The 23,561-nt window shown below is 54.5% G+C and overlaps 5 protein-coding genes across 5 annotated transcripts; 3 read left to right on the top strand and 2 right to left on the bottom strand.

The window, feature by feature from the left end:
- Positions 1-752: 752 nt before the first annotated feature.
- SPBR_06654 (protein arginine N-methyltransferase 5) lies at positions 753-3,276 on the top strand (the record flags this gene model as incomplete). The annotated part of the gene is made up of 3 exons (XM_040764910.1): positions 753-887; positions 938-3,034; positions 3,118-3,276. The coding sequence occupies 3 exons, from the start codon at positions 753-755 to the stop codon at positions 3,274-3,276; spliced, it is 2,391 nt and encodes a 796-aa protein (XP_040617228.1).
- Positions 3,277-4,222: 946 nt separating this feature from the next.
- Positions 4,223-7,105, top strand: SPBR_06563 (vesicle-fusing ATPase; the record flags this gene model as incomplete). The annotated part of the gene is made up of 7 exons (XM_040764819.1): positions 4,223-5,354; positions 5,424-5,500; positions 5,565-5,807; positions 5,867-5,925; positions 6,014-6,492; positions 6,559-6,725; positions 6,821-7,105. 7 exons carry the CDS (start codon positions 4,223-4,225, stop codon positions 7,103-7,105), a joined length of 2,442 nt encoding a protein of 813 aa, XP_040617227.1.
- A 6,245-nt stretch (positions 7,106-13,350) lies between these two features.
- On the top strand, positions 13,351-19,786 carry SPBR_06315 (low temperature essential protein; the record flags this gene model as incomplete). The annotated part of the gene is made up of 2 exons (XM_040764572.1): positions 13,351-13,913; positions 14,086-19,786. 2 exons carry the CDS (start codon positions 13,351-13,353, stop codon positions 19,784-19,786), a joined length of 6,264 nt encoding a protein of 2,087 aa, XP_040617226.1.
- Positions 19,787-20,505: 719 nt separating this feature from the next.
- Positions 20,506-21,210, bottom strand: SPBR_07833 (uncharacterized protein; the record flags this gene model as incomplete). Its single annotated transcript, XM_040766087.1, has 1 exon — positions 20,506-21,210. One exon carries the CDS (start codon positions 21,208-21,210, stop codon positions 20,506-20,508), a length of 705 nt encoding a protein of 234 aa, XP_040617225.1.
- Positions 21,211-21,853: 643 nt separating this feature from the next.
- SPBR_07481 (uncharacterized protein) lies at positions 21,854-22,972 on the bottom strand (the record flags this gene model as incomplete). The annotated part of the gene is made up of 1 exon (XM_040765735.1): positions 21,854-22,972. One exon carries the CDS (start codon positions 22,970-22,972, stop codon positions 21,854-21,856), a length of 1,119 nt encoding a protein of 372 aa, XP_040617224.1.
- Between the last annotated feature and the right edge of the window lie 589 nt (positions 22,973-23,561).

The following is a 23,561-nucleotide window of genomic DNA, read 5'->3' as shown; positions in this document are numbered from 1 at the left end:
TGGGCCAATGCGATAAGGCCGATAAGAGGTTTGTGCCTGTGGAGGGCGGCGAGGTACTGGTACTTTATGGTGCAGGAACCCGAGTTAAATTACGGTGCAGCACCGCCGTGGACATGTAGAGAGACTTGTACAGGCCTGTTAGCCTCCCAACCCCTACCTTTCCTCCGCTGCTCAATTTTCGGGATGTTTTCATCACAGCGATGTACAGTTTTCTGTGTCGTCAATCACCAAGGGTAGCAGAATCAGTTTATAATAAAAGACATCCGTCACCGGAAAGCGATTTGTTTCAACGGTTACTTAGTAACACCTATAATTTAGGGTGTAGCGGGCGAAGTTACTGTACGTCGTAGTGGCTCGTTATCGACTTTTTTTTTTTTTAACAGATTACCACGACAGCACCTATCGGACAAATTTGTTACTTCATACTTTGCTCCCGTCGCATTGGCCAACCGCGCTGTACCGCAGAGGGGCTCCTTGAGTTTTCAGTTCGTGTGACCAAAGACAGACAAGACGATACGGGAACCAGCTGGTTGAATCGGCAAAAGAGAAAAGCGAAAATCCATTTCTATATCTTATTATTTTTTCCCTCTTTGCCTCTTGGGGGCTGACAATGGATTGTTGCTGCAACGACAGTTCCAAGGCATAGAAAGCCTTGTCGCCAAAGCGGGCCGCGACCAGAAACGATTCCATTCACCAGCACGTCCTCCTTCCGGTGTATCTCGTCGCCTATCGCATCACACACGTTGTTCGCGATGTCTCGCCAGTCGTCCCACAGTGGCTACGAGAGCTACCAAGCCTCGCGGCCTTCCTTCTATGTCGGCCAGCATGACTCGCGCCGCATCGAAGGGCTGACCGACAACCAGTACAGACGCCTGCTGGACTATGGTGTAAGGCATATGTTTGGGGCCCCTTCTTTCCACGCAGCTAACTGTATTAGTTCTCCTTTGCCACGGCCCCAATTACCACCAAGCACTTTCGCGACCGTGTGATTGCGCTGCAGAAGAGCTACCTCGCTAACGTCGCCGCTCGCGATTTGACCGCCGACGAGCGCGCCAACCCGTCGTTGCCCGGCCCGACAATACCGACGCTGACGGACGAAGACACGACTCTCTTCCCCGGTCCCAACATCACCTCCATCGTCGCCTACTGCAGCCCGTGGATCGACCTCTACTCGGCTCATCCGCTGGTGGCTAACCTCTCGCGCCAGGCGCTGAACCTTGAGGTGTCGTATGCCAGCTTCTGCGGCGTGCGGAGCATCGTCATTCCCGGCCCACGTGCCGACGCCGACCCGAAACGTGTGGCGCAGTATGGCCGCGCCATCAAGGAGGCTCTGCGGCTGGCGGCGCAGATCGGCATCGTAATCCACCTGCCCATGTACCGCGAGCCTGGCTTGGAAGAAACGGGCGACTCGCTGTCCGGGCCGGATGCCTACCCTGCTGGCAGCGAGGAGATTGACATCTACAGCGCATGGGACACATGGCATTCGATTCGGACCATGTGTGACTACGAGCCGCGGCTGTTTGTAGCGGTTCGCGTGCCGAAGCGGCTCCCCGAAATTGAGCTGCAGACGCGCTGGTTCGCCGAGCCGTTGCACTTCCTCACATTCTCGGCATCCATCTTCCAGCAGAACCGCGCGGGATTTCCGAGCCTCAGCCGGAACCACCAGTCGCTGGTCAACAAGTACATGAGGCTCAAAAATGCACCGTGGATCCTCCTGGCAGATTCCGGCCCCAGTGAGGAGGAGCTGACCGGCGGTGACCTTTCCCTGCCCTCGTCGCCTTCACCGTCCGGGTCCAGCGGCGCCGACTTCCCGAGCCTGGCCGATGCGCACAACAGCACTGCCCACCAGAATGACAGGAAGCGCAAGTCTATACAGAACGCACAGCTGTCGTACATCAAGCACCTCGAGCGCGAGCAGGAGCCGTACTCGGCGACGGAGACGTCGACGCTGGCCAATTTCCAAGACTGGCTGCAGTCGCCGCTCCAGCCGCTTGCAGACAACCTTGAGTCGGCCACGTACGAGGTGTTTGAGGGCGACCCGGTCAAGTATGACCAGTACGAAAAGGCCATTGCGGCGGCTATGGTTGACTGGAAGACGCTGAACCGGCCGTCATCGGCCATCCCCCGCCCCGGTGCGGCGGCTGTGGCACATGGCACACCCACGATCCCCGAGCTGGTCGTTGCTGTGGCTGGCGCCGGCCGTGGTCCGCTTGTGACTCGTGTGATCCGTGCCAGCAAGGCCACGGGCGTGCCCATCCAACTGTGGGCGCTCGAGAAGAACCAGAACGCCTACGTGTACCTGCTGCGCATGAACAAGCAGGTCTGGGGCGGCAAGGTGCATCTGATTAAGACGGACATGCGCGAATGGGCAGGACCCGTCGCCGAGGGCCACGAGGCCAACAACACGCTGACCAAGGTCGACATTCTGGTTACGGAGCTGCTCGGTTCGTTTGGCGACAACGAGCTGTCGCCCGAGTGCCTCGACGGCATCCAGCGCCACATTGCGCGCCCACACGGCATCTCGATTCCGCAGTCCTACACCGCCCATCTCAGCCCCATCTCGTACCCCAAGGTGTACGCGGAGCTGTCGGGCCGCTCGCCGAGCAATGAAAACGCCTTTGAGACGCCGTACGTGGTACACCTGTTTGCGATTGACCTCGTGTCGCAAAAGGTGCCGGGCCGTCCACGCTTCCAACAGGCGTGGGAGTTTGTGCATCCCGTGCGTCTGCCGTTCGTTGAGGACTGGACGGCGAAGCATGGCCACAGGAAGGTGCAGACTGGCGGTGGCGGTGCCATGAACCTGGCCACGGGCCTCAACGAGCACAACATGCGCCACTGCCACCTGACGTTTGTGTGCCGGCCGCGCGGTGTCATTCATGGCCTGGCTGGCTATTTCGAGTCGGTGCTGTACCAGCCAGCGCCGACGGCAAACGGCAGTACGCCTGAACCCATTGAAATCAGCACACGGCCGGACCAGATCGACCACAAGAGCAAGGACATGATTTCGTGGTTCCCCATTTTCTTCCCTCTCAAGGTGAGTTGCAGTCCCAACCGCTCACAATGTCGCAGGTTACATTGGTCGCTAACATGATGCAGAAACCCCTTTATCTGCCCCAGGATTCCGAGATCGAAGTCAGCATGTGGCGCCAGACAGACGACACAAGAGTGTGGTACGAATGGCTGGTCGAGGTGTTTGTCTGGGCCGGCCCGAGCTCGCGCGTCAAGGTTGCCGCGTCGGAACTGCACAGCAGCCGCAATGTGGCCTGCTTGATGTAAGAAATCTACAATATATGTGGTCAAGCTTGGTGTAAAAGCATTTTTTTTAAAAAAAAATAAGAGGGGGGGGTTCATGTGTTATGATCTAGCCTCAAAAAGGAGAATGTTGTGTATTGCATGTTGCTTTGAATTTATTACTCAAACCCACAGCTTAGCATTTAGCTGCATCCAATATCATCAAAACATACTATGACGAATGAAAAGACTATGACGAATGCCAACATTTCAACGCTGTGTGTTTTGGTCTTTGGGGGGGTCATAAAATAGTTCTCAGGCGGCGTTGATGATAGTTGTTTATTCTGGAAGCCTGAAGAAGAAGCCACAGATATCGGTACTTATGAGACACTGAGAGGTACATAGGTCTACAGAGATGGAGCACAATTCTAGCGTGTAAATGAGCTGCCTAATGTACAGTCCGCTTAAAAAATGTACAGATAAGTAGCCCCTATTCTTAGGCCAGCGTCACCGTGGCTAGTGAGCCGCGCTAACTGGCCTTTTGAGATAATGAGGGGCAACGTCAGCATTACAGAGAAGGCGCAGCTTTCACCAATCCACCAGCTCCTGCCTCCCGGGCCTCCCTAGAAACGTACTCCAGCTCCCTGAAACGGCACCTGAAGCAACCCAGCTCCTTCCTGATCATCAACTCCCAACGAAACGGCTCTTTCCATTCTGCAGCTGTTTCCCTCTACAACTACAATTGACGAACATAAAGGCTACTGTTTTCTTTCCTTTACGATCCATTCGGCCGACAGGTAACACTTAACTCAGTTTGTTTCTTGCTTGTTGTCAGCTTCGCCAGCGCTGACCACATCTCTCGTATAGATAGCCTTCTTGCGGACACACGTCTTTCCAGGCAGGACCTGCTCACCATTCCCAAACTATAGAGACGGCTGGAAGCTGTACTTTCTACCGAAATACACAAACTCAGAACACATCAGACACCATCATGGATTTGCGGAACAATCTATTCGGCAAGACCGGTCGTGGCGGTTTGCCCGGTCGCCCCGGCAGCGGCGCCGGTGGCGGCGCTCCTCCCCCCAACTATGACCACCCACGCGGCTACGGCGGCGCACCTCCTCAGTCCGCTGGCTATCAGGGTGGCGGTGGCCAGCCACAGTACGGCCAGGGCGGCGGCGGCGGCGGTTATGGGTCACCCCCGCCCAACTACGGTGGAGGTGGTGGTGGCGGCCGCTCGGTCCGGTTACGCCTCGCCAAGGTCGACGACAAGACCTTACAGCAGATGTACATCTTCACCAATATCTGCGCCGTCTCGCCGCGCGATTTTCCACCCTCCCGCGATGGTTCCGACCTCTACCTGCGCCTCACTGGCAACATGATTGATGGCGACTATGTTATCACGGCGCGGCCGACGCCCGGCTTCCCTGACGGCTGCATCTCTCTTTCGGACCCCCAGCGCACATGGCTGCGTGTCGGCATGATGGACGAGCTTGTTGCTGAGATCTACAACCCCTTCTCCAGCAGCACGGGTGGCCAGAGCTATCTGGGCTCCATGGACGTCGAGGTCGGTTTCGCGTCCACCAAGAAGGTTACCGACATCACCTACGACCAGGATGCGCTCGCCCAGCAGATGGTCCAGACCTTTGCCAACCACATCTTCGCACCCGGACAGCGTCTGCTGATTGACGTGCGCAACACGCCGCTGTCGCTCGTTGTCAAGACTGTGCAGCTGGCTGACCTGAGCATGGAGAAGGCTGGCGCCGCAGGAAGCGAAGGCGCCGTGCGTACGGACCCGGCTGCGCGCGGTATCATGGTGCCGCAGACCAACATTGCCTTTTACAAGAACGCGGGCTCGCCGATGAAACTGTCCGGCTCGACGAAGCGCGCCGCCGCCAACTCGATTATTGCGCCCGACTTCAAGTTTGAGGACATGGGCATCGGCGGTCTCGACAACGAGTTCTCGACCATTTTCCGTCGTGCTTTTGCGTCGCGCATTTTCCCGCCAGGCCTGATTGAAAAGCTGGGCGTGCTGCACGTCAAGGGTATCTTGCTCTACGGCCCACCCGGTACCGGCAAAACGCTTATTGCTAGACAAATCGGCAAGATGCTCAACGCAAGAGGTATGACAAGACCCCCTCCTCCTCCCTCTGTCAATATGATACAGAATTTATACTAACAACGTCCCACAGAACCCAAGGTCATCAATGGCCCGGAAGTGCTCAACAAATACGTCGGTCAGAGTGAAGAGAACATCCGGAAGCTCTTTGTAAGTCGTTGCTCGCCATGTTAAACTGTCCATTTGCAACGCAGCGTACTAACAAACGTGCCAGGCCGATGCCGAGAAGGAGTACAAGGAGAAGGGCGACGAGTCGCAGCTGCATGTCATCATCTTCGACGAGTTGGATGCAGTATGCAAGCAGAGAGGCTCCGGAGCCGGTGGCGGAACCGGAGTTGGCGACAGTGTTGTCAACCAGCTTCTGAGTAAGCTCGATGGCGTCGACCAGCTCAACAACATTCTGTTGGTCGGCATGACCAACCGCAAGGACATGATTGATGATGCCCTGCTGCGTCCTGTAAGTTGCTCTGTCTCGACGTACACTATATGCAGAATAACGGTCACTAACAAATCCAGGGTCGTCTTGAAGTCCAAATTGAAATCTCGCTGCCCGACGAGCAAGGTCGTGTCCAAATGTACGTCCATCATTTTTGCGCCTTTTGTTCCTTTGTTCTTTTGTTCTTGCTACTGTCATGTGAGTACGAATGCTAACCTCTTCCTTAGTCTCAAGATCCATACCGCGAAGATGCTGCAAAACAACATCCTAGATCGCGATGTCGACGTCGGCAGGCTGGCCGCACGTACCAAGAACTTCAGCGGTGCTGAGCTGTCGGGTCTCGTGAAGAGTGCCACATCGTTTGCCTTCAACCGCCACATCAAAGTGGACACCATGGCCGGCATCAGCGACGACGTTTCGCAGATGAAGGTCAACATGAGCGACTTTGAGAACGCGCTGACGGAGGTCAAGGCCGCGTTTGGTGTCTCGGACGAGGAGCTCGAGCAGGCACTGACCTACGGCATCCTTGACTACTCGGTCAACATCCAGAGCATCGTCAAGGAATGCATGGTCTACGCCAACAACGTTCGCCAGCTCGACCGTCTACGGACACTGTCGGTGCTTCTGCACGGTCCGGCTGGCAGCGGCAAGACGGCACTGGCGACTCATGTCGCCATCAAGAGTGCTTTTCCGTTTATCAAAGCCAGTAGGTGTTGCATCTACCACTACCCCCATACACGCGTTGAGACGTCATACTAACTACTCTGTCCAGTTACACCCGAGAACCTCGTCGGCTACTTCAACGAGGCCGGCAAGAAGGACTACCTGCACAAGGTCTTTACGGACGCCTACAAATCGCCGCTTAGTCTGCTGATTCTGGACAACATCGAGCGCCTTATCGAGTGGAACCCAGTTGGCCCGAGGATGTCCAACATCATGGTCCAGGCACTCATGACCTTGCTCAAGGCACACCCCCCAAAGGCCACCGCTTGCTCATCCTGGCCACCACCTCGCGCCGCTCCGTCCTCGACCAGATCGACATGACGGAGTCCTTTGACCGCCAGATTGCAGTCCCCGCCGTTGCCGATGTGCGCGAGCTCGCGACTGCTCTCCAGCAGTTTGGCGCCTTCCCAGACCCGGCCGACATCAACCAGGCCATCAACACTGTGCGCCAGTTCAACGGCGGTAGCGACCAGGTCGGCGTCGGCATCAAGACGGTGCTGACCATGGCCGAGTCGGCCGCCATGGTTGACGACTCGGCCTCGTGGTTTGCTGAGCAGATTAGCCGATCCATTGCCGCCAACAGCCCGGAGTTGTAAGAGACGGATATGAAAATGATGAACAAGAAAAGATTGGAACTCTGCACTTCATGAACCTTGGATAGGGATGTACAGATAGGTCCAAGATTCGACATATCATATAGCTTTTAACAAACTTTGTGATCAACTGCCAATAATGAAGTTTCGTAAGATTAGATAAAAACTAATATATCACATTCGTATGAATCAAAATAATGCAGTATATGTACTGGCTTTTACTTCGGCGGGAAGGCTTGTATCCCGTTGTTTTACGTTGTTTTTGCCTACGTCGTTTTGACTCGAGAGCCGCACAGGCATACGATTTTGAGCACGCAAACACGCAACTATTTATTTCCCGACCTCCCCCCTTATGCTGGCATACTTTCCGCCGTTTTCCTCCCTCTCTCTGTTATTTATATATTTATTTATTATTTATTTTTTTGGGGGAGAGAGAGGAGGGGGGCTTGTTTTGACTTGTTTAGCTTCATGTGATGTGTCACAAACCGATTTTGAGTCAATGGATGGTCACTCGCACCGTGAAGAGGTGTCTTTTGCTATATTTCTTTTTTTTCCCTCTATTTATGCGTCGCCATTTAGTGAAGTTCTGCGTGTTTCCTCCTCTTCGACACTTCCTAATTTCTGGAACAACCCTTTTTCTTTCATGAAACGTAGGATACTATCCGGAGAGTATTTCGTAAAAGTACTCGTATTGATGTATGCATCTTTAATGAGCCCACTTGGCAGGCTCTTATCACGATTATTGGCTTTCTTGTTGCTCCACTTGCCTTATAACCCGACAACTTGGCTCCTGGGACAGCCTCTTTCTTTCTTAATATGCTCTTGCTGGGGCTATGCCTCTTCTGCTCACCTTGCGAGAGTTTTTTACACATATATTTTTTTGGCCTGACCACGTCTGACTTTCGCTCTTTTGCCCCTACGTGGCCGTCTGCTCTTACTGCTTTTTATATTTTGCTACCCCTTGCCCCCTGAGTAGGACCTTTCCCGCTGGGATATAAGCACTGCAACTTGCAGAGCATTCCGAAACGGACTTGTAGCTAACCACGCCGGGGTTTCATGTGCCCCATCTAGTCTTCCTTTCAGCGCTGGCCGTAGCCTAGTCCTCGCGAGCCTAGATTGGCGAATAAGTCTCAAGCTGTGCTTGATTTGGCATACTTCCCAAGAGGTGGATGGAGATAATGAAACCACGACGACCCAGGCCCCGGGCCTACTTTTATTGCAACGGGACCTGGAAGACGGTCCCGAGAAACTCGAAGCAGACTACTGAGTAGATGGCGCTCGCTGTAAGACAAATAGGGTTGGCGCCTTGCCCGTTTTTGGTCAATGGGCCGCGCCTGCGAAGTAGGTTGTTCCTGGCATTGGCGAGGGCACGAAACAATGGGCTGGAAAACCACCATTCTTGTCGAGACTATGTCGCTTGCACGACCTCGATGTCTCTCGACCATCGATATATGATGCCGTGAACATGTGGCGTGCGGTGTGCGGTAGCAGTTGGTGTCGGTAGCCTTACCTCCAATGTCCCAATGTCGGATGATTGCTGCTTTCATATTAATACGTTAGCAAATGGCGGCCGTCTCTCCAGGGCCGGCCGGCTGCTAGGCACAGACTCTTCTGGCCTTTGGCCCAGCACCATTGTGGCTTGCAGGTGTTGACAAGGACGACAGAGTCCTTTGAGAAAATGCGACGTGGCATTTTATGTGAACCTTGAGGCATCATGTTCTTCTGCCCCCAATGCTCCCAACAGACCAAGTCCTGTTTGTCAATCTGTCAACTGGTTTGGCCCCCGGAATGAATCTTGTTACCCCGGCCCAGTTGGCTAAGAAAGTGCGATGTTCCCTCTTCCGTTGCCCCCTCTTTTTGACATGTCTGGATTTCAAAACAATTTCTCTTCAATTTGATGCATCTCTATCTGGTCGCCTGTCCGTACCGACGGCGCCTTGATCTCGGAACTGAGTGCTGCCTTTTCATAGGCCAAGTTTTGGCCTGCAGCCCGTAGGTGCAGATGCATGTCGCACCGCTATATCAACCCCATAGCAAAGCCCAATTTTTTCTTGTTTTCTGGGAGGTCCTGGATTTGATGGGGAAAAGGGGCCTGTATTTCACTTTTCAGCTTACTTGGGATGCTCGCCTGGCTGAATGCATTGGGAGCTGAAGGCTTCTGTACGCCACATATGGAGGGCAGACGCCCACCCCGATTGTCGGGACGCTGGCCACTGTGACTCTTGCCAGTGTGGTATCCATGCCAGTGCCAGTGGAAAACGTCGCGTTTTTGTTAGTAATTTGATACAAAAGATACGTCGCGTTTGGGGCGCGTTGCCTGGCTGTACAAGTTGTTGCTTCGTAGCTTTTATCTTGATCTGTCTGAGCATCTCCTTGCAGGGAGGGACCTCGCCGTCTGTGTAAGTTGTGATGGGTCGACAACGACACGAGGAGGCTGCTAAAATTCTGGAGCCATAGAAACGTACTCGGGGTGTTTCGCAATTCGTCGGAGCAAGTGTGTTTCCTTTCCCTTTGAAAATAACAGGACTTGTTGACGAATGCCGCTGATGTTGTGTTTGCTGCAAAATACCTTTTGTCTTCCTGTCGCCTTCAGAGTATGTGTATACATTGGGGTGCTTTCGTGGAAATGGTGCCAGAAACCCGCCCACAAAGTGTACATGCCAAGCATAGCAGACTCCCTCGCTCCCTTGCAACGGGAAGCAATTTACCCACTCTGCTGGTTGACCCTGGTCGTATGATCCTCCAGAGCGGCAGGATGAAAGAAAGTGCAGCTGGAATCAAAAGCATCGGGGGACAGCTTTGGAAGCGGGCATGAATAGCAGACTTGCATGAGAGCGACGGCATGAGCAGATCAAAACCTCCGATGTACTGCTGGGTGCTGGAAAGGTGCTGCAGAGTTATACGACGTATCTTATCAATGCTCATACATCTTCGGGAGAGATTCCTGGTACGGAGCTACATACTTTTGCAACTGCCCAGGTCTCTGAGATTTCTGCAGGACCCGGAACTGTTGGTGAGATTGCCGCTATTTTCTCCCGTGTGAGATATTTTGGGCGGAGTATCTTGCGAGTTAATGTCTCTCGAGGTCGGGAATTCGCTAGATGGGGCCGCGCCGATATGAAAAAGAAGTAATCATATGAAAATACTTGCACCCATCTCGTCGATACTGGCTTTCACCGAGGAGGTCCGAGCGGCGACACGTTAGGGCAGTAATTTGTATGCCGGCAAGTGATTAAGCCCAACGCGCAACTCGCCTCTGTTGCTTCTTGCAATAAGTAGCTTGCGGCTGTACCTGATGTCCTTGCGTAACATTTCGCCTGCATGCTAGAAGGCAAATGTTTTACTGTTGTGGCCCGAGGGTCTCAATGGCAGCGACTGGTAACATATGGACACTGGTTGATCGTAGTAAGCCGACTGGAACTGCCATGCAGCCTGCAAGAAGTCTCCGCCAACGATGAGACTATCTGGTTCCCTTTTCTGGCGCCAGTTATCCTTCGACAGAATTATGCCTTAATCGTTAAGAGAGCAGTCCGTATACTGTTTACCGTTCCACGGGTCCGTTGAATTCTTTCTTCAACGATTTGGCGTTGAGCTGGCGAAACAGGTCTCAAGCTAGTTGGCCAGAAGTAAAGAGTCAAAGGGACGGAAAGACGGAAGAAAGCGGCGCACCGTTTCGAACCCACCGCGGCTCATAAAGGGCACGGGCTAGACTTGTTTTGGCTTGGCCCTGGATCTGGTTGGCTGTCCTTTTGCTGCTTTTTGTGATGAGCGTTGTGATGCGACCCGCTCTCATCCCATTCACGCCCATCACGCGCTAGCCTGGCTCGCCTCGGAGCCTGCATCAAGCGCGACGCCGTTATTTTCGCGAGTCCAAACTTTGCGCGAAGAGGATGCGCTGTTTAGGTCGTGACAGGTGCATTGGAAGAGCAGACGTCCCTAATCTTTCGTCATGTGGGTTTTGGTGTCGATCGGCTGTGCCCGAAGACGACGGATGGCAAACGGTTGCGCGCGACAAAAGTACTACCAACAACCACACCGCTAGCTCTAGGCTCTCATATTCCTGTTCAACGACGTTGCGCGACCTGCCCATCATGGAGAATATCACGAGCGTTTAGTGCCGTCTAAAATGCGCCAACGTCACTGAAGAGCACGTCTGGTGATGTGTCTAGGGCATCGTCGTGATTGTCGTGATTGTCGAGTCGTTGCTTTTTCGGTTGTCGAATCGGCGCGGAGCACACTGTCTCTCGGTGATATTCCTCAATGATCAGCATCGTTTCTTTCCATATTCACTGTCAGAGTCCAACGCTGGAGAGTAGCGATGGCTCGCGAGTGGGGTGAATGCACTCGATGTCCCGCTTCTGCCATCCGGATAGAAGCTTGTGAGTTTGTGCTCACTGTTTTGCGCATTCACACTGTTTCAGCGCTGTCACCCGCCTGTTCTTGTAACCCGTAATTTTGCAAACCAGTAAGTCGTGTGGATGCTGAGCCTGATCTCCATGCGATGTCAGGGCGTCGCAAGCACTTTATGGAGTAGATGGACTGGGTCAAGCCATGACGTGCGCGATATTGGCCAGACCAGAAGCACTGAGGCTGGCTGGCGGCGTCGTAGCTGCGGCTCCATTGGGCCTTTGGCTCGTTGGCTGTGTTGGTCGTGTTATTCGCAGAAAAATGAAGCCTATCCCCCGTCCAGCAACGGGCCCGACACGGCCTGGTCAAAGCTACGGCCAGTCTTGTGTCACCCACCGTGGCTTCTGCCCTGGGATGATTTTGAGTGTATTACGACGTATGGAGTAAGAAGTATGCCACCAGGAACACCCTGGTCTGCTTCTTTCGTCACACTGCACCCGGTTAGCTCTCTCGCCCATATTTTGCAGGGAAGCGGCTGGGCGATAAATGACCTCGCTTTCCCAGCGGTCTCGCTGCGAACCTGTCCCATCCGAAGTCCCCCTTGTAAGTACCAATCTGTAATCAATAGTCCTGTCCCAGTCGCAGACAGACCCCTGTAGCGCACCTTTCAATGCTTCCCAATGAGCCAATTTACCAGGGGCTTGGTATTTCGGCAAAAAGTCACCTTATTTCCAGCTTCCCCTTTTCTCTCATGCGTACCGTTACTGGCGACAATCCTTCCGCTGTTAGCCTGATGCTCGCACCAGTTGGTGCCCAGTGTTTGGTCTTGCGTTCGTCTTTGCCTCATTCGCTTTTTCGTGTCGGGTGGTCTTTCGAGTGCATGTCCAGCTGTTGGCAGTTTTGTTGTTGACGTTATTATTGGACAATGCGGCCCTTCGACCAACCCCCGTCACCTTCTCTTTCTCATATTGACGCGTTCTTTCCTTCTCTTCGCTCTCGAGTCGCACCTTCACTGCTTTCCGAGGCAATGCCAACCAAGATTGCAGCTGCCTTGTTTATGGTTTCCGTGACGGGCAAGAACCCGTTCTTTGTTCAAGGCAGGCGCGACCAAGTTCCGGTGGATAAGGCATTCCGTTTTCCGGACACGTATCCGTGTGCAAGAAGAAGAGAAGGGCAGAGCTGTAATAATTTAAAGGCTTTGCACTATGTATTATTGTGAACGGCATGTGTTTCCCACCTCGTCTCTCCAATGCGACTACGGCGCGTTCACTGCACACAGAGCAATTACGACATATCAAATAACCTGTGTCTGTTTAGCATTGCGACTTAGTGTTGCTGTTCCTTCCGCGCACCCACCACATGAGCCTTCGACTCCACCCAACGCCCCTTCCTACTTCCCAGTGCACCACGCTCTTTCCTTATTGCCTATGCTATGCAGCTTCCGTCGAGAGGCGCACTGCCCATCCGCCATCTTCCGTGCAAAGAGCAGCAATTCCTGGTCGCTGTTCTGTAGACCAGCGCTCCTTTTCTGTATGCTCACACATACGACCACACATTTACCTAGCATCAGAACAAAGTACACTTTTTGTTGACTCCTTTCTCTACTATTTTCCTATGCTTTTTCCTCCCGTCCTTTTTCGACAGCTATAATCGAGCACGAGGCTGCCCTTACGTCCAGATAAGACGCCGCGTGCCAACTGTTTTGGCCTCAACCCCACGATCGACACATTCCATTGTACCACCGGCCCCAAATCGCTTTTGAAGAGCTACTGTGGCAGACCAGCACCATACTGCCGCCTCTCCGTGCGGGCTGCCTTGTGCAGCAGATGAACAAGCCGATATAGCAGTAGCAATATCACCAGCGGTGCCAGGAGCGGGCGTTGCTGCTGCCACCGTCGACAATGGAGGCTTCGTTCGAGCTCCCCATCCAGTCACCCACCGGTGAGCGGATAGTCATAGACCGGACAGTATCAGCATACCCGCCATTACGGCCACCTTCGCCGCCGGAAGCACCATCACTGTCACAGCTACGAGCGGCGCATTCTCGCTCCTCACCGTCACCAAAGCGACTACCCGGTTCCTCGAGCGCGCGAGCGAAAGCGGCGGCTGGCAGATTGCATGGCGCACGAGAAGGCGAGGCCGGGTCGGTCACATATAGCGGTGGTTCGCTGCGTGAGCTGAAGCTCCGCCGTATGACGCAACCCCGCGAGAGCGACAGAGCGGGTACACGCCTTACCGTCACCCGGCCAAAGAAACGATCCTCGCCAACCGCGATACCAAAGTCTCTTCTGCCCGCCACCGAGCGCAAGAGCCAAGAGGAGAACAAGATCGACCGGCTATCTAAGAAAGACCCCGTGGACGGAGGTGACAAGTGGGATATTGCACCTGATGGGTCGTCTGCTGGTCGAGAGGGCCGGCAATTCACCGTGGCCAATGTGGGTAACAATGGCCGCATATATTTGAGGTGAGTGGTCAAGGAGTTTATAAAGACGCAGCAGGCCGGGAAACCGAGGGGAGGAATGAACAGATGAACGAGTACTTTGGCGAGCACGAGGTCGCCCATATCCTTGCATGTCTCATGTTTTGGGTTTCTTCTGGGCTTCATGAACTTGGCTGACTGACGGACATTACTACAGGCCGACAGTGCGACCCGTACACCTGCGATCGCCCCAGCCGAATTTCGTGTTTCCCATGACGCCACCTGGTACAGCAGGTCTCGATATCCTCATGCAAGACCAGGACAAGCGTAGCGACCGACTGCACAGACCACAGCAGGAGATGCAACAGAATCAGAAAGAGCAAAGGCACGAGATTCAGCGGCAGCCATTGCGGTTAGAGACGACAAGCAAACTTTTCGGTAGCGATTGGACACCGGACCAACCCTCTTCGCCCACGGCACTTCCCGTGCAGGGGCCTCTCCTATTTAACTCCAACAACTCGTCGCGCAGTGTGGTTCCACGGCCCAGCACAGCCGGTGCGGTAGCAGTGCGGCCAGGAGGCAGGCACCGCAGGGCCATATCCGACTCGACGGTCCAGGATACAAGTATTGCGCGCGAGTCTGAACCAGGTGGCTTCAAGATCGTCATTACGCAGCCGGCAGACGATAAACAACGTGCAAAAACCTTGGAGGACCTGGCCCCAACGAATCCGAACGCCTCGGTGCCTCACCTCGAAATCGCCATACCTACGTGGAAACTAGGTTCTCCTCGGTTTACGCTTCGCGGTACGCCTGTTCTTCGCGGTTCGTCGTATGCCCCGACCGACGAGCCCTATTCGAGCCGGCCATCATATTTCAGCCCAGCTTTTGATCACTCTCACTCATTGCTGGAAGAGGACTCGTTAGTTTCTCCGCGGCAAGACATTTTTGAGAGGCAGAAAGGCAAAGCACAAGGCCTTCCGTCGCCCCTTGGTTCACCGCGCTTCCTTATAGACGAGCAACCCGTGGGGCTGCGTCCAGCCTACCATTCCAACTATGCGATGTCTGTTCCGGAAATGTTCGACTCTCTTACTTTCAAGCCGGCGTGCGACGACCGCACCATTGTCCGCTTCTCACCGGTGACAAATACGATTACTGCTGCAACACCTCCTCGTCTTGTTGCGGAAATCACCTCTCCCAAGTTCATGGACTATGACCTCGTTTCTGACTTTTTCCTTACTTACCGTGCTTTCCTCGATGCACGGGACCTTCTTCGGATGCTCGTCGCCCGTTTGCGTTGGGCTGTTGAGAGATCAGACGAAGCCGGCATGGTTGTTCGCGTCCGCACCTTCGTCGCTCTACGCCACTGGATCCTTAACTATTTTATGGACGACTTCGTGCTCGACTACGAACTGCGTGTCCTATTTTGCGAGCTTCTCAACGGCTTCGTGAAGGAACTTTCCCAGGACGCAAGTGGACGCAAGGTTCAGCTCAAGATTCTGACGGAACTGAAAAAATGCTGGCGGCGCTCCTGTGCCCAGTATTGGGACGGCCCCGATTTTGATGACTCTCTTGGACCCGAAGTACCAATCTCCCAAGGCGGTATTGCTGGTCACCGCAATCCCACCCTCGACCCCAGCTTCTGGGAGCAGGTTGCTATTGGTGCTTTACCAGATGAGGAAGATGAGGAGGACGGTTCCAACTTTCTCACACACTTCCAATCCCCCGAATCTATGGTCCAACCAGAGCCGGGTAGCAGTTTCCGAGCAACAGGGGGCCAAGCTGCCCATATCGACTCCGTTGTGCTTGGTGACCGCCCAGCAACTCCGCAAAACCGGGAATCGACGAATGATTTCAGTGCTCGGAGGCAAGCCTCCCCGGCGAGCATCACGAGCTTAGATATTGTCTCTTGCTCATTCCCAACAAAGAACATGCGTCTCCTCCAGGCTGGTATAGGGCAGCCGCTTGGTGCACATCCTGCGGAACCGTCGTTAGTGTACAGTGCGAGCGGTCTTGTTGCAACAACTCCTCGCGCACTTGTCGGTAAACGTGTTCGGCCCAGCGACGGCCAGAAGTCGTCTGGCCACATACAACAACACAAGAGAAACAATAGCCTCACAGATTCTCTGCGTGAACAATCGACTATGGACAAGTTGCTGCAGAAGAACAATGAGATCTTGATGACTCTCCCTTACGCTGGTAGCCTTGTTCGTGGTGCCATATTTCCTCCAGGCCAGCCGTACGTTGAAGTCCTTCCACCAGGAACCAGTGGTGGTGTTGGTCGCCAAACAACACTCTTTCAGCCATTTGCTCTAGAACCGCCAGACTCGCAAAAGCTGAAGGCATCGGCAATGTCAAGCCCGGGCATGCGTAAGCTACTCGGCAGCGTTCGGCGGGCGTTGAGCACAAGAGGCCAGGCCATCCCTTCGACCCAGGGAAACTTTATCAACATGGCGCCGATTGGGCCCCGTGGCGCGACGACAAATCGACTCCCTGGCACTGCTATTGTCCCGCAAGCTCGGCCGAGAATTAACGGCTTCCGTCCTCCTATTCGAATCGACCTCCTCGGTGCTAAAATCACCGAAGATTTTAAGGTGGCGGTTCGAGAAGATGCCTCCCTGGATGCTGCCGCTGCGCAACCTGGCGGCGATGCTTCTAATGAAGCTCGAGCCGTTCCCGATACTCATGAACAGCGGCAACCAGAACCGAAAGTAGCAGCCTCGGCCTACTCTGACGGTCTCTTCCTTGGCTGGACTCCCGGCGGAGTTGACAATCTGGTACGGCCTATCAGTGACACGGGTATCACTACCGGAAGCAAGTCTATTGTTATCGTTGATGGCACTCTTCCTTTAGAATTTCCGGTCATGACAGGCGCACTGGTTCAACCCAACAGCAACAATGCATCGGTCGAATTGTTTGGTGAATCCTTTTTGTCGGTGGCAGCCGACCCGACGCCCCCGACAACACCACCTGGACAGCCAGTGGGAACCCCCCGCCCCTCGTCTTTCGCCCTTGGCGAACAAGTCGTTCGGTCGTCGCTTTCTATGGATCCACTGCCCCCGTTTGTTCCGGACATGGATACACTGGGACACAGTTCCACTGTCGGGCCGTCCGGTCCCTTGGTTGAAGACACTAGCGCTCGCCCCCCGTTTGGTGTTTATGTGCTGCAACACGAACCTGACGACAGTATCATCGTTCCGCAGCGGCCCGGTGAGGATGGCGTATATGAGGCCTCGAGCGAAGTGCAGGTTGATGTCGTGATGAACAAGAACCCGGCGACAAACAGTTTCGGCCTGCCAAGCTCACCGCCAATTCGTCGGCCACAGCCAAGCTGGATTCAAGGACACTCGAGACATCGCTCTAACCGATCATACAAGTCACACAAATCCAGCCGTTCATACCGGCACGGCCGGTTAGCATCCTACGCGAGTGGCACTGCACCGCCTACGGGTATCCTCAGTTTCGACGCCAGCACTTACACCGACGCGTCTGTTGACGACGCCTCTGAGACCCAGGCGCCGCAGCCTCCTCGCGTTTTACGGAGACGGCCTGGCGGTGATCTGCGGGCTGTCACCACTGTGGGCGATTTGGACCAAGGACCGATTCGGCGCTCACGGTCGGTTGGCTCCCTAACCACATACTCGGAATCGATTCGCAGCTCCTTTGTGCACAGTCAGGCGCGGGAGTCCGGTGGGTTTGTAGATGTGATTTCGGTTGATTTTTCACGCGACAAAGAGGAGACGTTTTCCGTTGGCATGATGACCGACAAGAAGAAGCTCAAGAAACGGATGTCCATGGTCAGCACTTACTCATCGAAGCCTGTTATGCGTCCTTCATTCGAAGCGGAGGCACAGAAGCTAGCTCAAATCCCAGATGATGTGGATGACGACGGTGGCGTGGAGTCGGCTCTCTTGAAGCTTGAGGGAAAATTTGAGCGCAAGTCAAAGAAACTCTCCTTCTCCGAGCCTCCATCCAAGGTGTTCTTACCCACTACGTTGACCAAGGGCACCGCTGCACCTCCACTGAGCGGTTTCTTGGCCCCGCAAGTTGCCTCAGACAGCAGCCGCCTGACAGCAGAAGAAAAGACCGACCACCGACATAGACAAATCGTCCACAGCGACCTCGCTCCTTCTCACCAGTCTCTGCTCTCCAAGTCTGCTCAGCAGAGCACTGTGGCTGCCACGGAACTGGATGCAATCGAAAGTGAATATGGGAGAGGGACAGACGATCCAAGAAGCAGCTCAATGGCCACCTCTTCGCATGTTCCAGCGTTTTCTCCGCCACCCGCGTTTCGCCCTGCCGCAGTGCCCCGCATGGTCGAAGATGTACAGTCTTTCTTGTCCGAATCCGGCGAGTCGTACTCGTCCATACCTTTGCTTGACCGTGGCCTTACCGACGACGGGAGGAGTAAAGGCGCTCCCACCGAAGAATGGGCCAACCAGTCCATCTTTGAAGAAGCCAATGAAAGCAGCGTCCAGACCCCCACGGGCCGCAGCAGCGGCCACCTTGTTCACCAAGACTCCTATGATGTTGTCGAAAAGACGGAAAGCATTGAGAAGATCCCTCCTGGAGAAACAATGCCACAAAGCCCCCGCCAAGGAACGGACGTCTCCTTCCTAGAGGACGAGAGCGACCATGCCAGTGACCTTTCTTCCGAACTATCTGTTGAATTCCCTGACGAAACTGACGAGCTTGGTATTTACGGCCCCAGCACCACACAGGGCCCTGTGCGTTCGAACACTGTCGTTTCGCGCATGCCTGCCCACCCAATTGGCGACCCGCAGATAGAACCATCGCAGACTCCGTCGATTCCGTTCCAGGAGCAGCATCCTGGCAAGCTTGTGGAAGACATCCATATCCACGACGGCCACCCACCGTCGCCGCCCATTACGCTTGTCCAGGCCCTGCAGATGTCACCCGATACCGCCAAGATCCCCGAGCTTCACGATTTCCAGGTCTGGGAGGACAAGCCTCTTCCGCCAACGCCGAGCCCTGACGGAGCAGCGCCTGAGACACTGCGTTCGAAGAAGCAAGCGGAGGAGGCCGAGGTCCTAAGTTCCATGGGCCTGCGGTCCGTCTTCGAACCGTCCCCAGCACAGGTGACAGCCAAGGCTGAGGCAGCCCGTGCCTTCTCGGTTCACCTGCCGTTCATCCTTGCATTCGAATCGGAGATCCTTGCACAGCAGTTCACGCTGATTGAAAAGGATGCGCTTCACGAGATTGACTGGAAGGAGCTGATTGAGATGCGGTGGAAGAACGCCGAGAATGGCAATTCTCGATCCTGGGTGGATTTCCTGCGCAACTCGGACGCCCGTGGCGTCGAGGTCGTTATTGCCCGCTTCAACATCATGGTCAAGTGGGCCATCTCTGAGGTGATCCTGACACAGGATTTGGAGGAGCGTGCTCGCTGCCTCATCAAATTCATCCACATTGCAGCACACTGCCGGCGGTACCGAAACTACGCAACGATGAGCCAAATCACGATTGCACTGACGAGCAACGAGGTTGGCCGACTTGCGAGGACGTGGGCCATGATACCACCGAGCGACGCCCGTACGCTGCGCGACCTGGAGGCACTGGTCTCGCCGACGCGCAATTTTTATGGTCTGCGCGCCGAGATGGAGGCCGTTGGGATCGACAATGCGGATGCGGGCTGCATCCCGTTTGTGGGCATTTACACGCACGACCTGCTCTTCAACGCCCAACGGCCCTCTGAGATCGCCAGCTCGCCCACAACACCCCCCCTTGTCAACTTTGAGCGGTGCCGGTTTGCGGCTAGCATTGTCAAGACGGTGCTGCGGCTCGTCGAGGCGAGCGCTCTCTACAACTTCCAGCCGATCGAGGGCATCACGGAACGTTGCCTTTGGATGAGCGCACTAAGCGACGACGACATCCGCAAATACTCTGACGCTCTGGAGTAGGACGGCGTCTTGCCTGTATCCTACATGCAACCCTCCCATATCTCTTCAATATTTCTCGCTATCGTCTTTTATTCACGGTGTGCATGTTTACTCACCACATGCACTGCCGTACCTTCATTTTCTCGTTTCATCGCGGCCTCTGCTTCTCTTCCCACTGGCCGTTTGCTCTTTGTTTTATTTAATTGTTTATCATTGTCCTTTTTACTTGCACCCTATACCCCTGCATAGCAAAGCACCGGCATGCAAGTGTCTCTTGTTTTACGACGGAAACGATTTTACTTTTCTATTTACTGCTATTTATTTCGAGCATGTTCTACAGCTTTATATACCGGTACGCTCAGGGCGTTGTATGTGCGTCTCTTTTTGTGTCTTTCAGCTTCTGTATTGTTCTTGTTTGTCACGCTCTTGGCAAATGGGCCAAAGCAACGGTGCATGGAAACAAGGAACATGGAGCACGGGACAGGATCTGGAACACTGGGACACGGAGGATGTTTCTCAAAGGGCAGAATATCCTGGTATATGGGATGGAATTGATAGATTACCACGTGCGAGCATACTACATTTAGTTTCATGGAAGCGAACAAATCAACTCAAACGAACACGAAACAGAACTTGCAGTACAATGACAACACATATTCATATGACAGAGAAAGGTATCGTGTTTCTTCCCACGTAGCACACTCTCTCCCAAGAGCATCATCTCGCTGCTGCTGCGCTTCTCACTCTGCCCAGGGCAGGTTGATGTCGACCGGTAGCAGGTCCTTGGCCAGCGTCGCCAGCGGGGCCGGCCACTGCGCCGTCGTGGCAATGGCCGTCTGCAGCGCTGCCGCGGTCTCGGCACTCAGCCCTTCGCGCCGGTCGCTGTAAAAGTCGATGCCCTCTTTGGTGAAGAGCGTCGGCGCAAACCACGTTACCACCCACCGCTCTACCTCGCCCGGCGCGCCGCCGGCCACCGGTCGCTCGCCCCAGCCCAGAATCTCCCAGTGGCTCGTGACGAAAAACAGCCAGCTCTTGCCGCGCCAGTCAAACGTGCCGTCGGTCCCCATAAGGTTGGTGCCCTCCACCGACTTGATCTTTTTCGGCCCTGTGCCCTTGTTTGACTCGTACTCGACGCGGTCCTCGTTGCGCGGGCGGCCGCTGGCGTCGTCGGGCAGCAGGCGGTAGCTGATGCGGACGTTCTGGGCGGAGCGCCACATGCTGAGGGTGGAGTGGGTGACGGACCAGGTGCGGACGAGCCACTCGGCCGGGGGTGCCTTGAACGCAGAGGGAGCAGCGGGAGACGACGATGTGATGTACTTGGACGGCGTCCGCAGGATAATGGCGGCTGCCGCAGGTGTCGCTGGCGTAGACCCAGGGGCAGCCGCCGGTCCTGCATGTGGTGTTGTGGCCGGCGCTGAAGTTGAAGTCGGCTCTGTTGAAGCCATGGCTGTGATGGAAGTGTGATACGGTGCGTGGTGCGTAGATGCGATGATGGCAACGATGTGGACGCCAGCTAGTTTGTAAGCTAGTTTGCAGCTTCAGGGCGAACGATGCTTACGACCTGGAAAGGGGTGGCAAGGCAATAAACGACTTCGATATAGGATAGTAGGCAAAAGCAAAATGATCGGACAATCGACGCAATTTGCAGCCGCCCGTTAACGCTGTGTTCTTGGAAACTGACGTCGGTCGCCCTTTCGCGCAATGGCTACATACGAATGTACCTGCCACGCTCTTCAAACACAGGCACGGAAGGCGCACGATCCGGGAAGGCGGACGCTGCAGATCGGGCCCACTTTTAGTGAGTCGCCCGAACAGCTGTATTATGTGAAAGGCAGTTGCCGAGCTTCCTTATATAAATGATCTATCAATTGACAGCTTCAACGCTAAGTGAAGTCAAGTGTATACATCATGAAGTATAGCAGCATTGATGGGGAGTTATACCATACCAATCGTACGCAGCAAATATCTCTCCCAAGCCGCTTTCAATCCCTAACCAGAAATGCCTTCTAATTTTAAACAAACAGGAAAACAAGACAATACAATAGAATCCAAGATAATAGCAAAGGTCCAACGACAAAATGGTGCATGTCACCGTGCTGGGCACAGCGTCTGGGAGGTCATGTTCCGTTTCAGATGCCACTCGGAGAGCTTCTTAATGGCCACCGGATCGATGTCGCGGTTCGTCTTGATAAAAATGGTCTCGTAGGGGTGGACGTTGAAGCCAAAGTAGGCATCGTTGAACAGAACATCATTGCTGTTCGTGGCATTGCAGTACGCCTCGAGGCTTGTCTCCTGGTGGATCGCGGCCATCATGACGTCGACGGCGTAGCCGGCGTTCTGGATCAGCGTCGTCAGGCCAACCTCGGAGTGGACGGCAGAGCGGTGGTTATTGTAACAGCCGGTGAGGCCGACAGGGTCGTCGGCGCCGCCGAACTTGTCGGCCACGCCTGAGGTTGCATGGTCCGGGTCGAGCAAGATGGACATGCCCGTGTCGTCGGTGGCGAAGATCATGGACTGGACGTGCGGACGCGGATGGCAGTTGGCCGTGAGGCCGACAAACTTGACGGTGTCGGTGATCTTATTGAGGTAAAGGTCGGTCCAGCAGCCGCCGGACCAATAGGGGACAAAGGGCCCGCGCAGGCTGGAGTTGATACTCATAAACTTGGTGTAGCTCTTCCACAGGTTGTTGGTCCGCAGCGCTTCGCCTACGGCGCCCATGTCGTAGCAGGTGTTGTTGCGGCGGACGACGCGGATGTTGTCCCAGTCGGGCAAGAGGTTGGCGGCGTCGGTCTCGCCGTTGAAGATGAAGACAAAGTCGGCGGCGCGGTGCAGCCCGATCTGTATAAAGTACGCGAGGTTCTCGCGGCCAAACGCAGACTCAGCGTACACATAGGTGATGAGGGTGTCGTGAGGTCGTGATGGCGTCTGCAGTTCTGGTACGTCTGTGTCGGATACATGCCCCTGTGTCGATGTCTGTGGATGGTTTTGTGTTTGTGGTCCGCCGTGTGCGAGACGGTCGAACGCGCCCCTGTTCTTCTCAACCCGCCGTCCGGCCAAGGTGTCGATGTTATTAAGGGCACTGAAGGAAACCACCCAGACGGCCATGATCACCAGCACCGCCTTGAGCACACGAGAGTTGACCAAACGGCCCGTGTTTTCGGTGGCCGTCGTCATGGACGCCTTGAGGGCCGCGAATTTGAAAATCATTGTGGATGACAATGAGCACCAAAGGGTGAACCGATAACCTGAAAGGGCACAAAAGAGAGCGAAGAGGGGGATGCAGGGCTCCGGCAGATCATAGTCGGGGAGAAACTGTCCACGAAAAGCACGCAAGTGGTTGCATGGTGAATTCAAATACGAACTACGGGTCACAGCACTGGAACAAGTCTCGGATCAGTGGGAATCCTTCGAGTATTTTTCTATTTTGTTGTATATTCATAAGGCATAAGGGGGTCTGCGGAACATAAGATGGACGAGACCGCTTACACACCGCGTAGGAGACCACTGCCTGGTCTGACAGTAGCTGCCATGCAATTATAGAAAGGAACAGCAGGGACTGAGTAACCCTGACGAAGTATTAAGCTCTGCTTTTTACATATTTACACTCTTAGCACCGGCACGTATTCTGTCTTTTATATCAAGCGACGTTTCAATAGTTTTCTTAGGCGCCAACACGCAAAGGGATATCAGAATTCCAGATGTAATTTTGTGTGAAGAATACAGTTGTTCCCAGAGCGCTGAACAAAGCGAAACTGTTTTAAAAGTCCAATGGACCGGCTCGCTAAAGATCAATTTG

The sequence above is a fragment of the Sporothrix brasiliensis genome (assembly GCF_000820605.1).
Source record: "Sporothrix brasiliensis 5110 chromosome Unknown Cont20, whole genome shotgun sequence".
NCBI lineage: Eukaryota > Fungi > Ascomycota > Sordariomycetes > Ophiostomatales > Ophiostomataceae > Sporothrix > Sporothrix brasiliensis.
The sequence above is the reverse complement of the archived record's forward strand: the minus strand, read 5'-3'. Positions and strand labels throughout refer to the sequence as shown.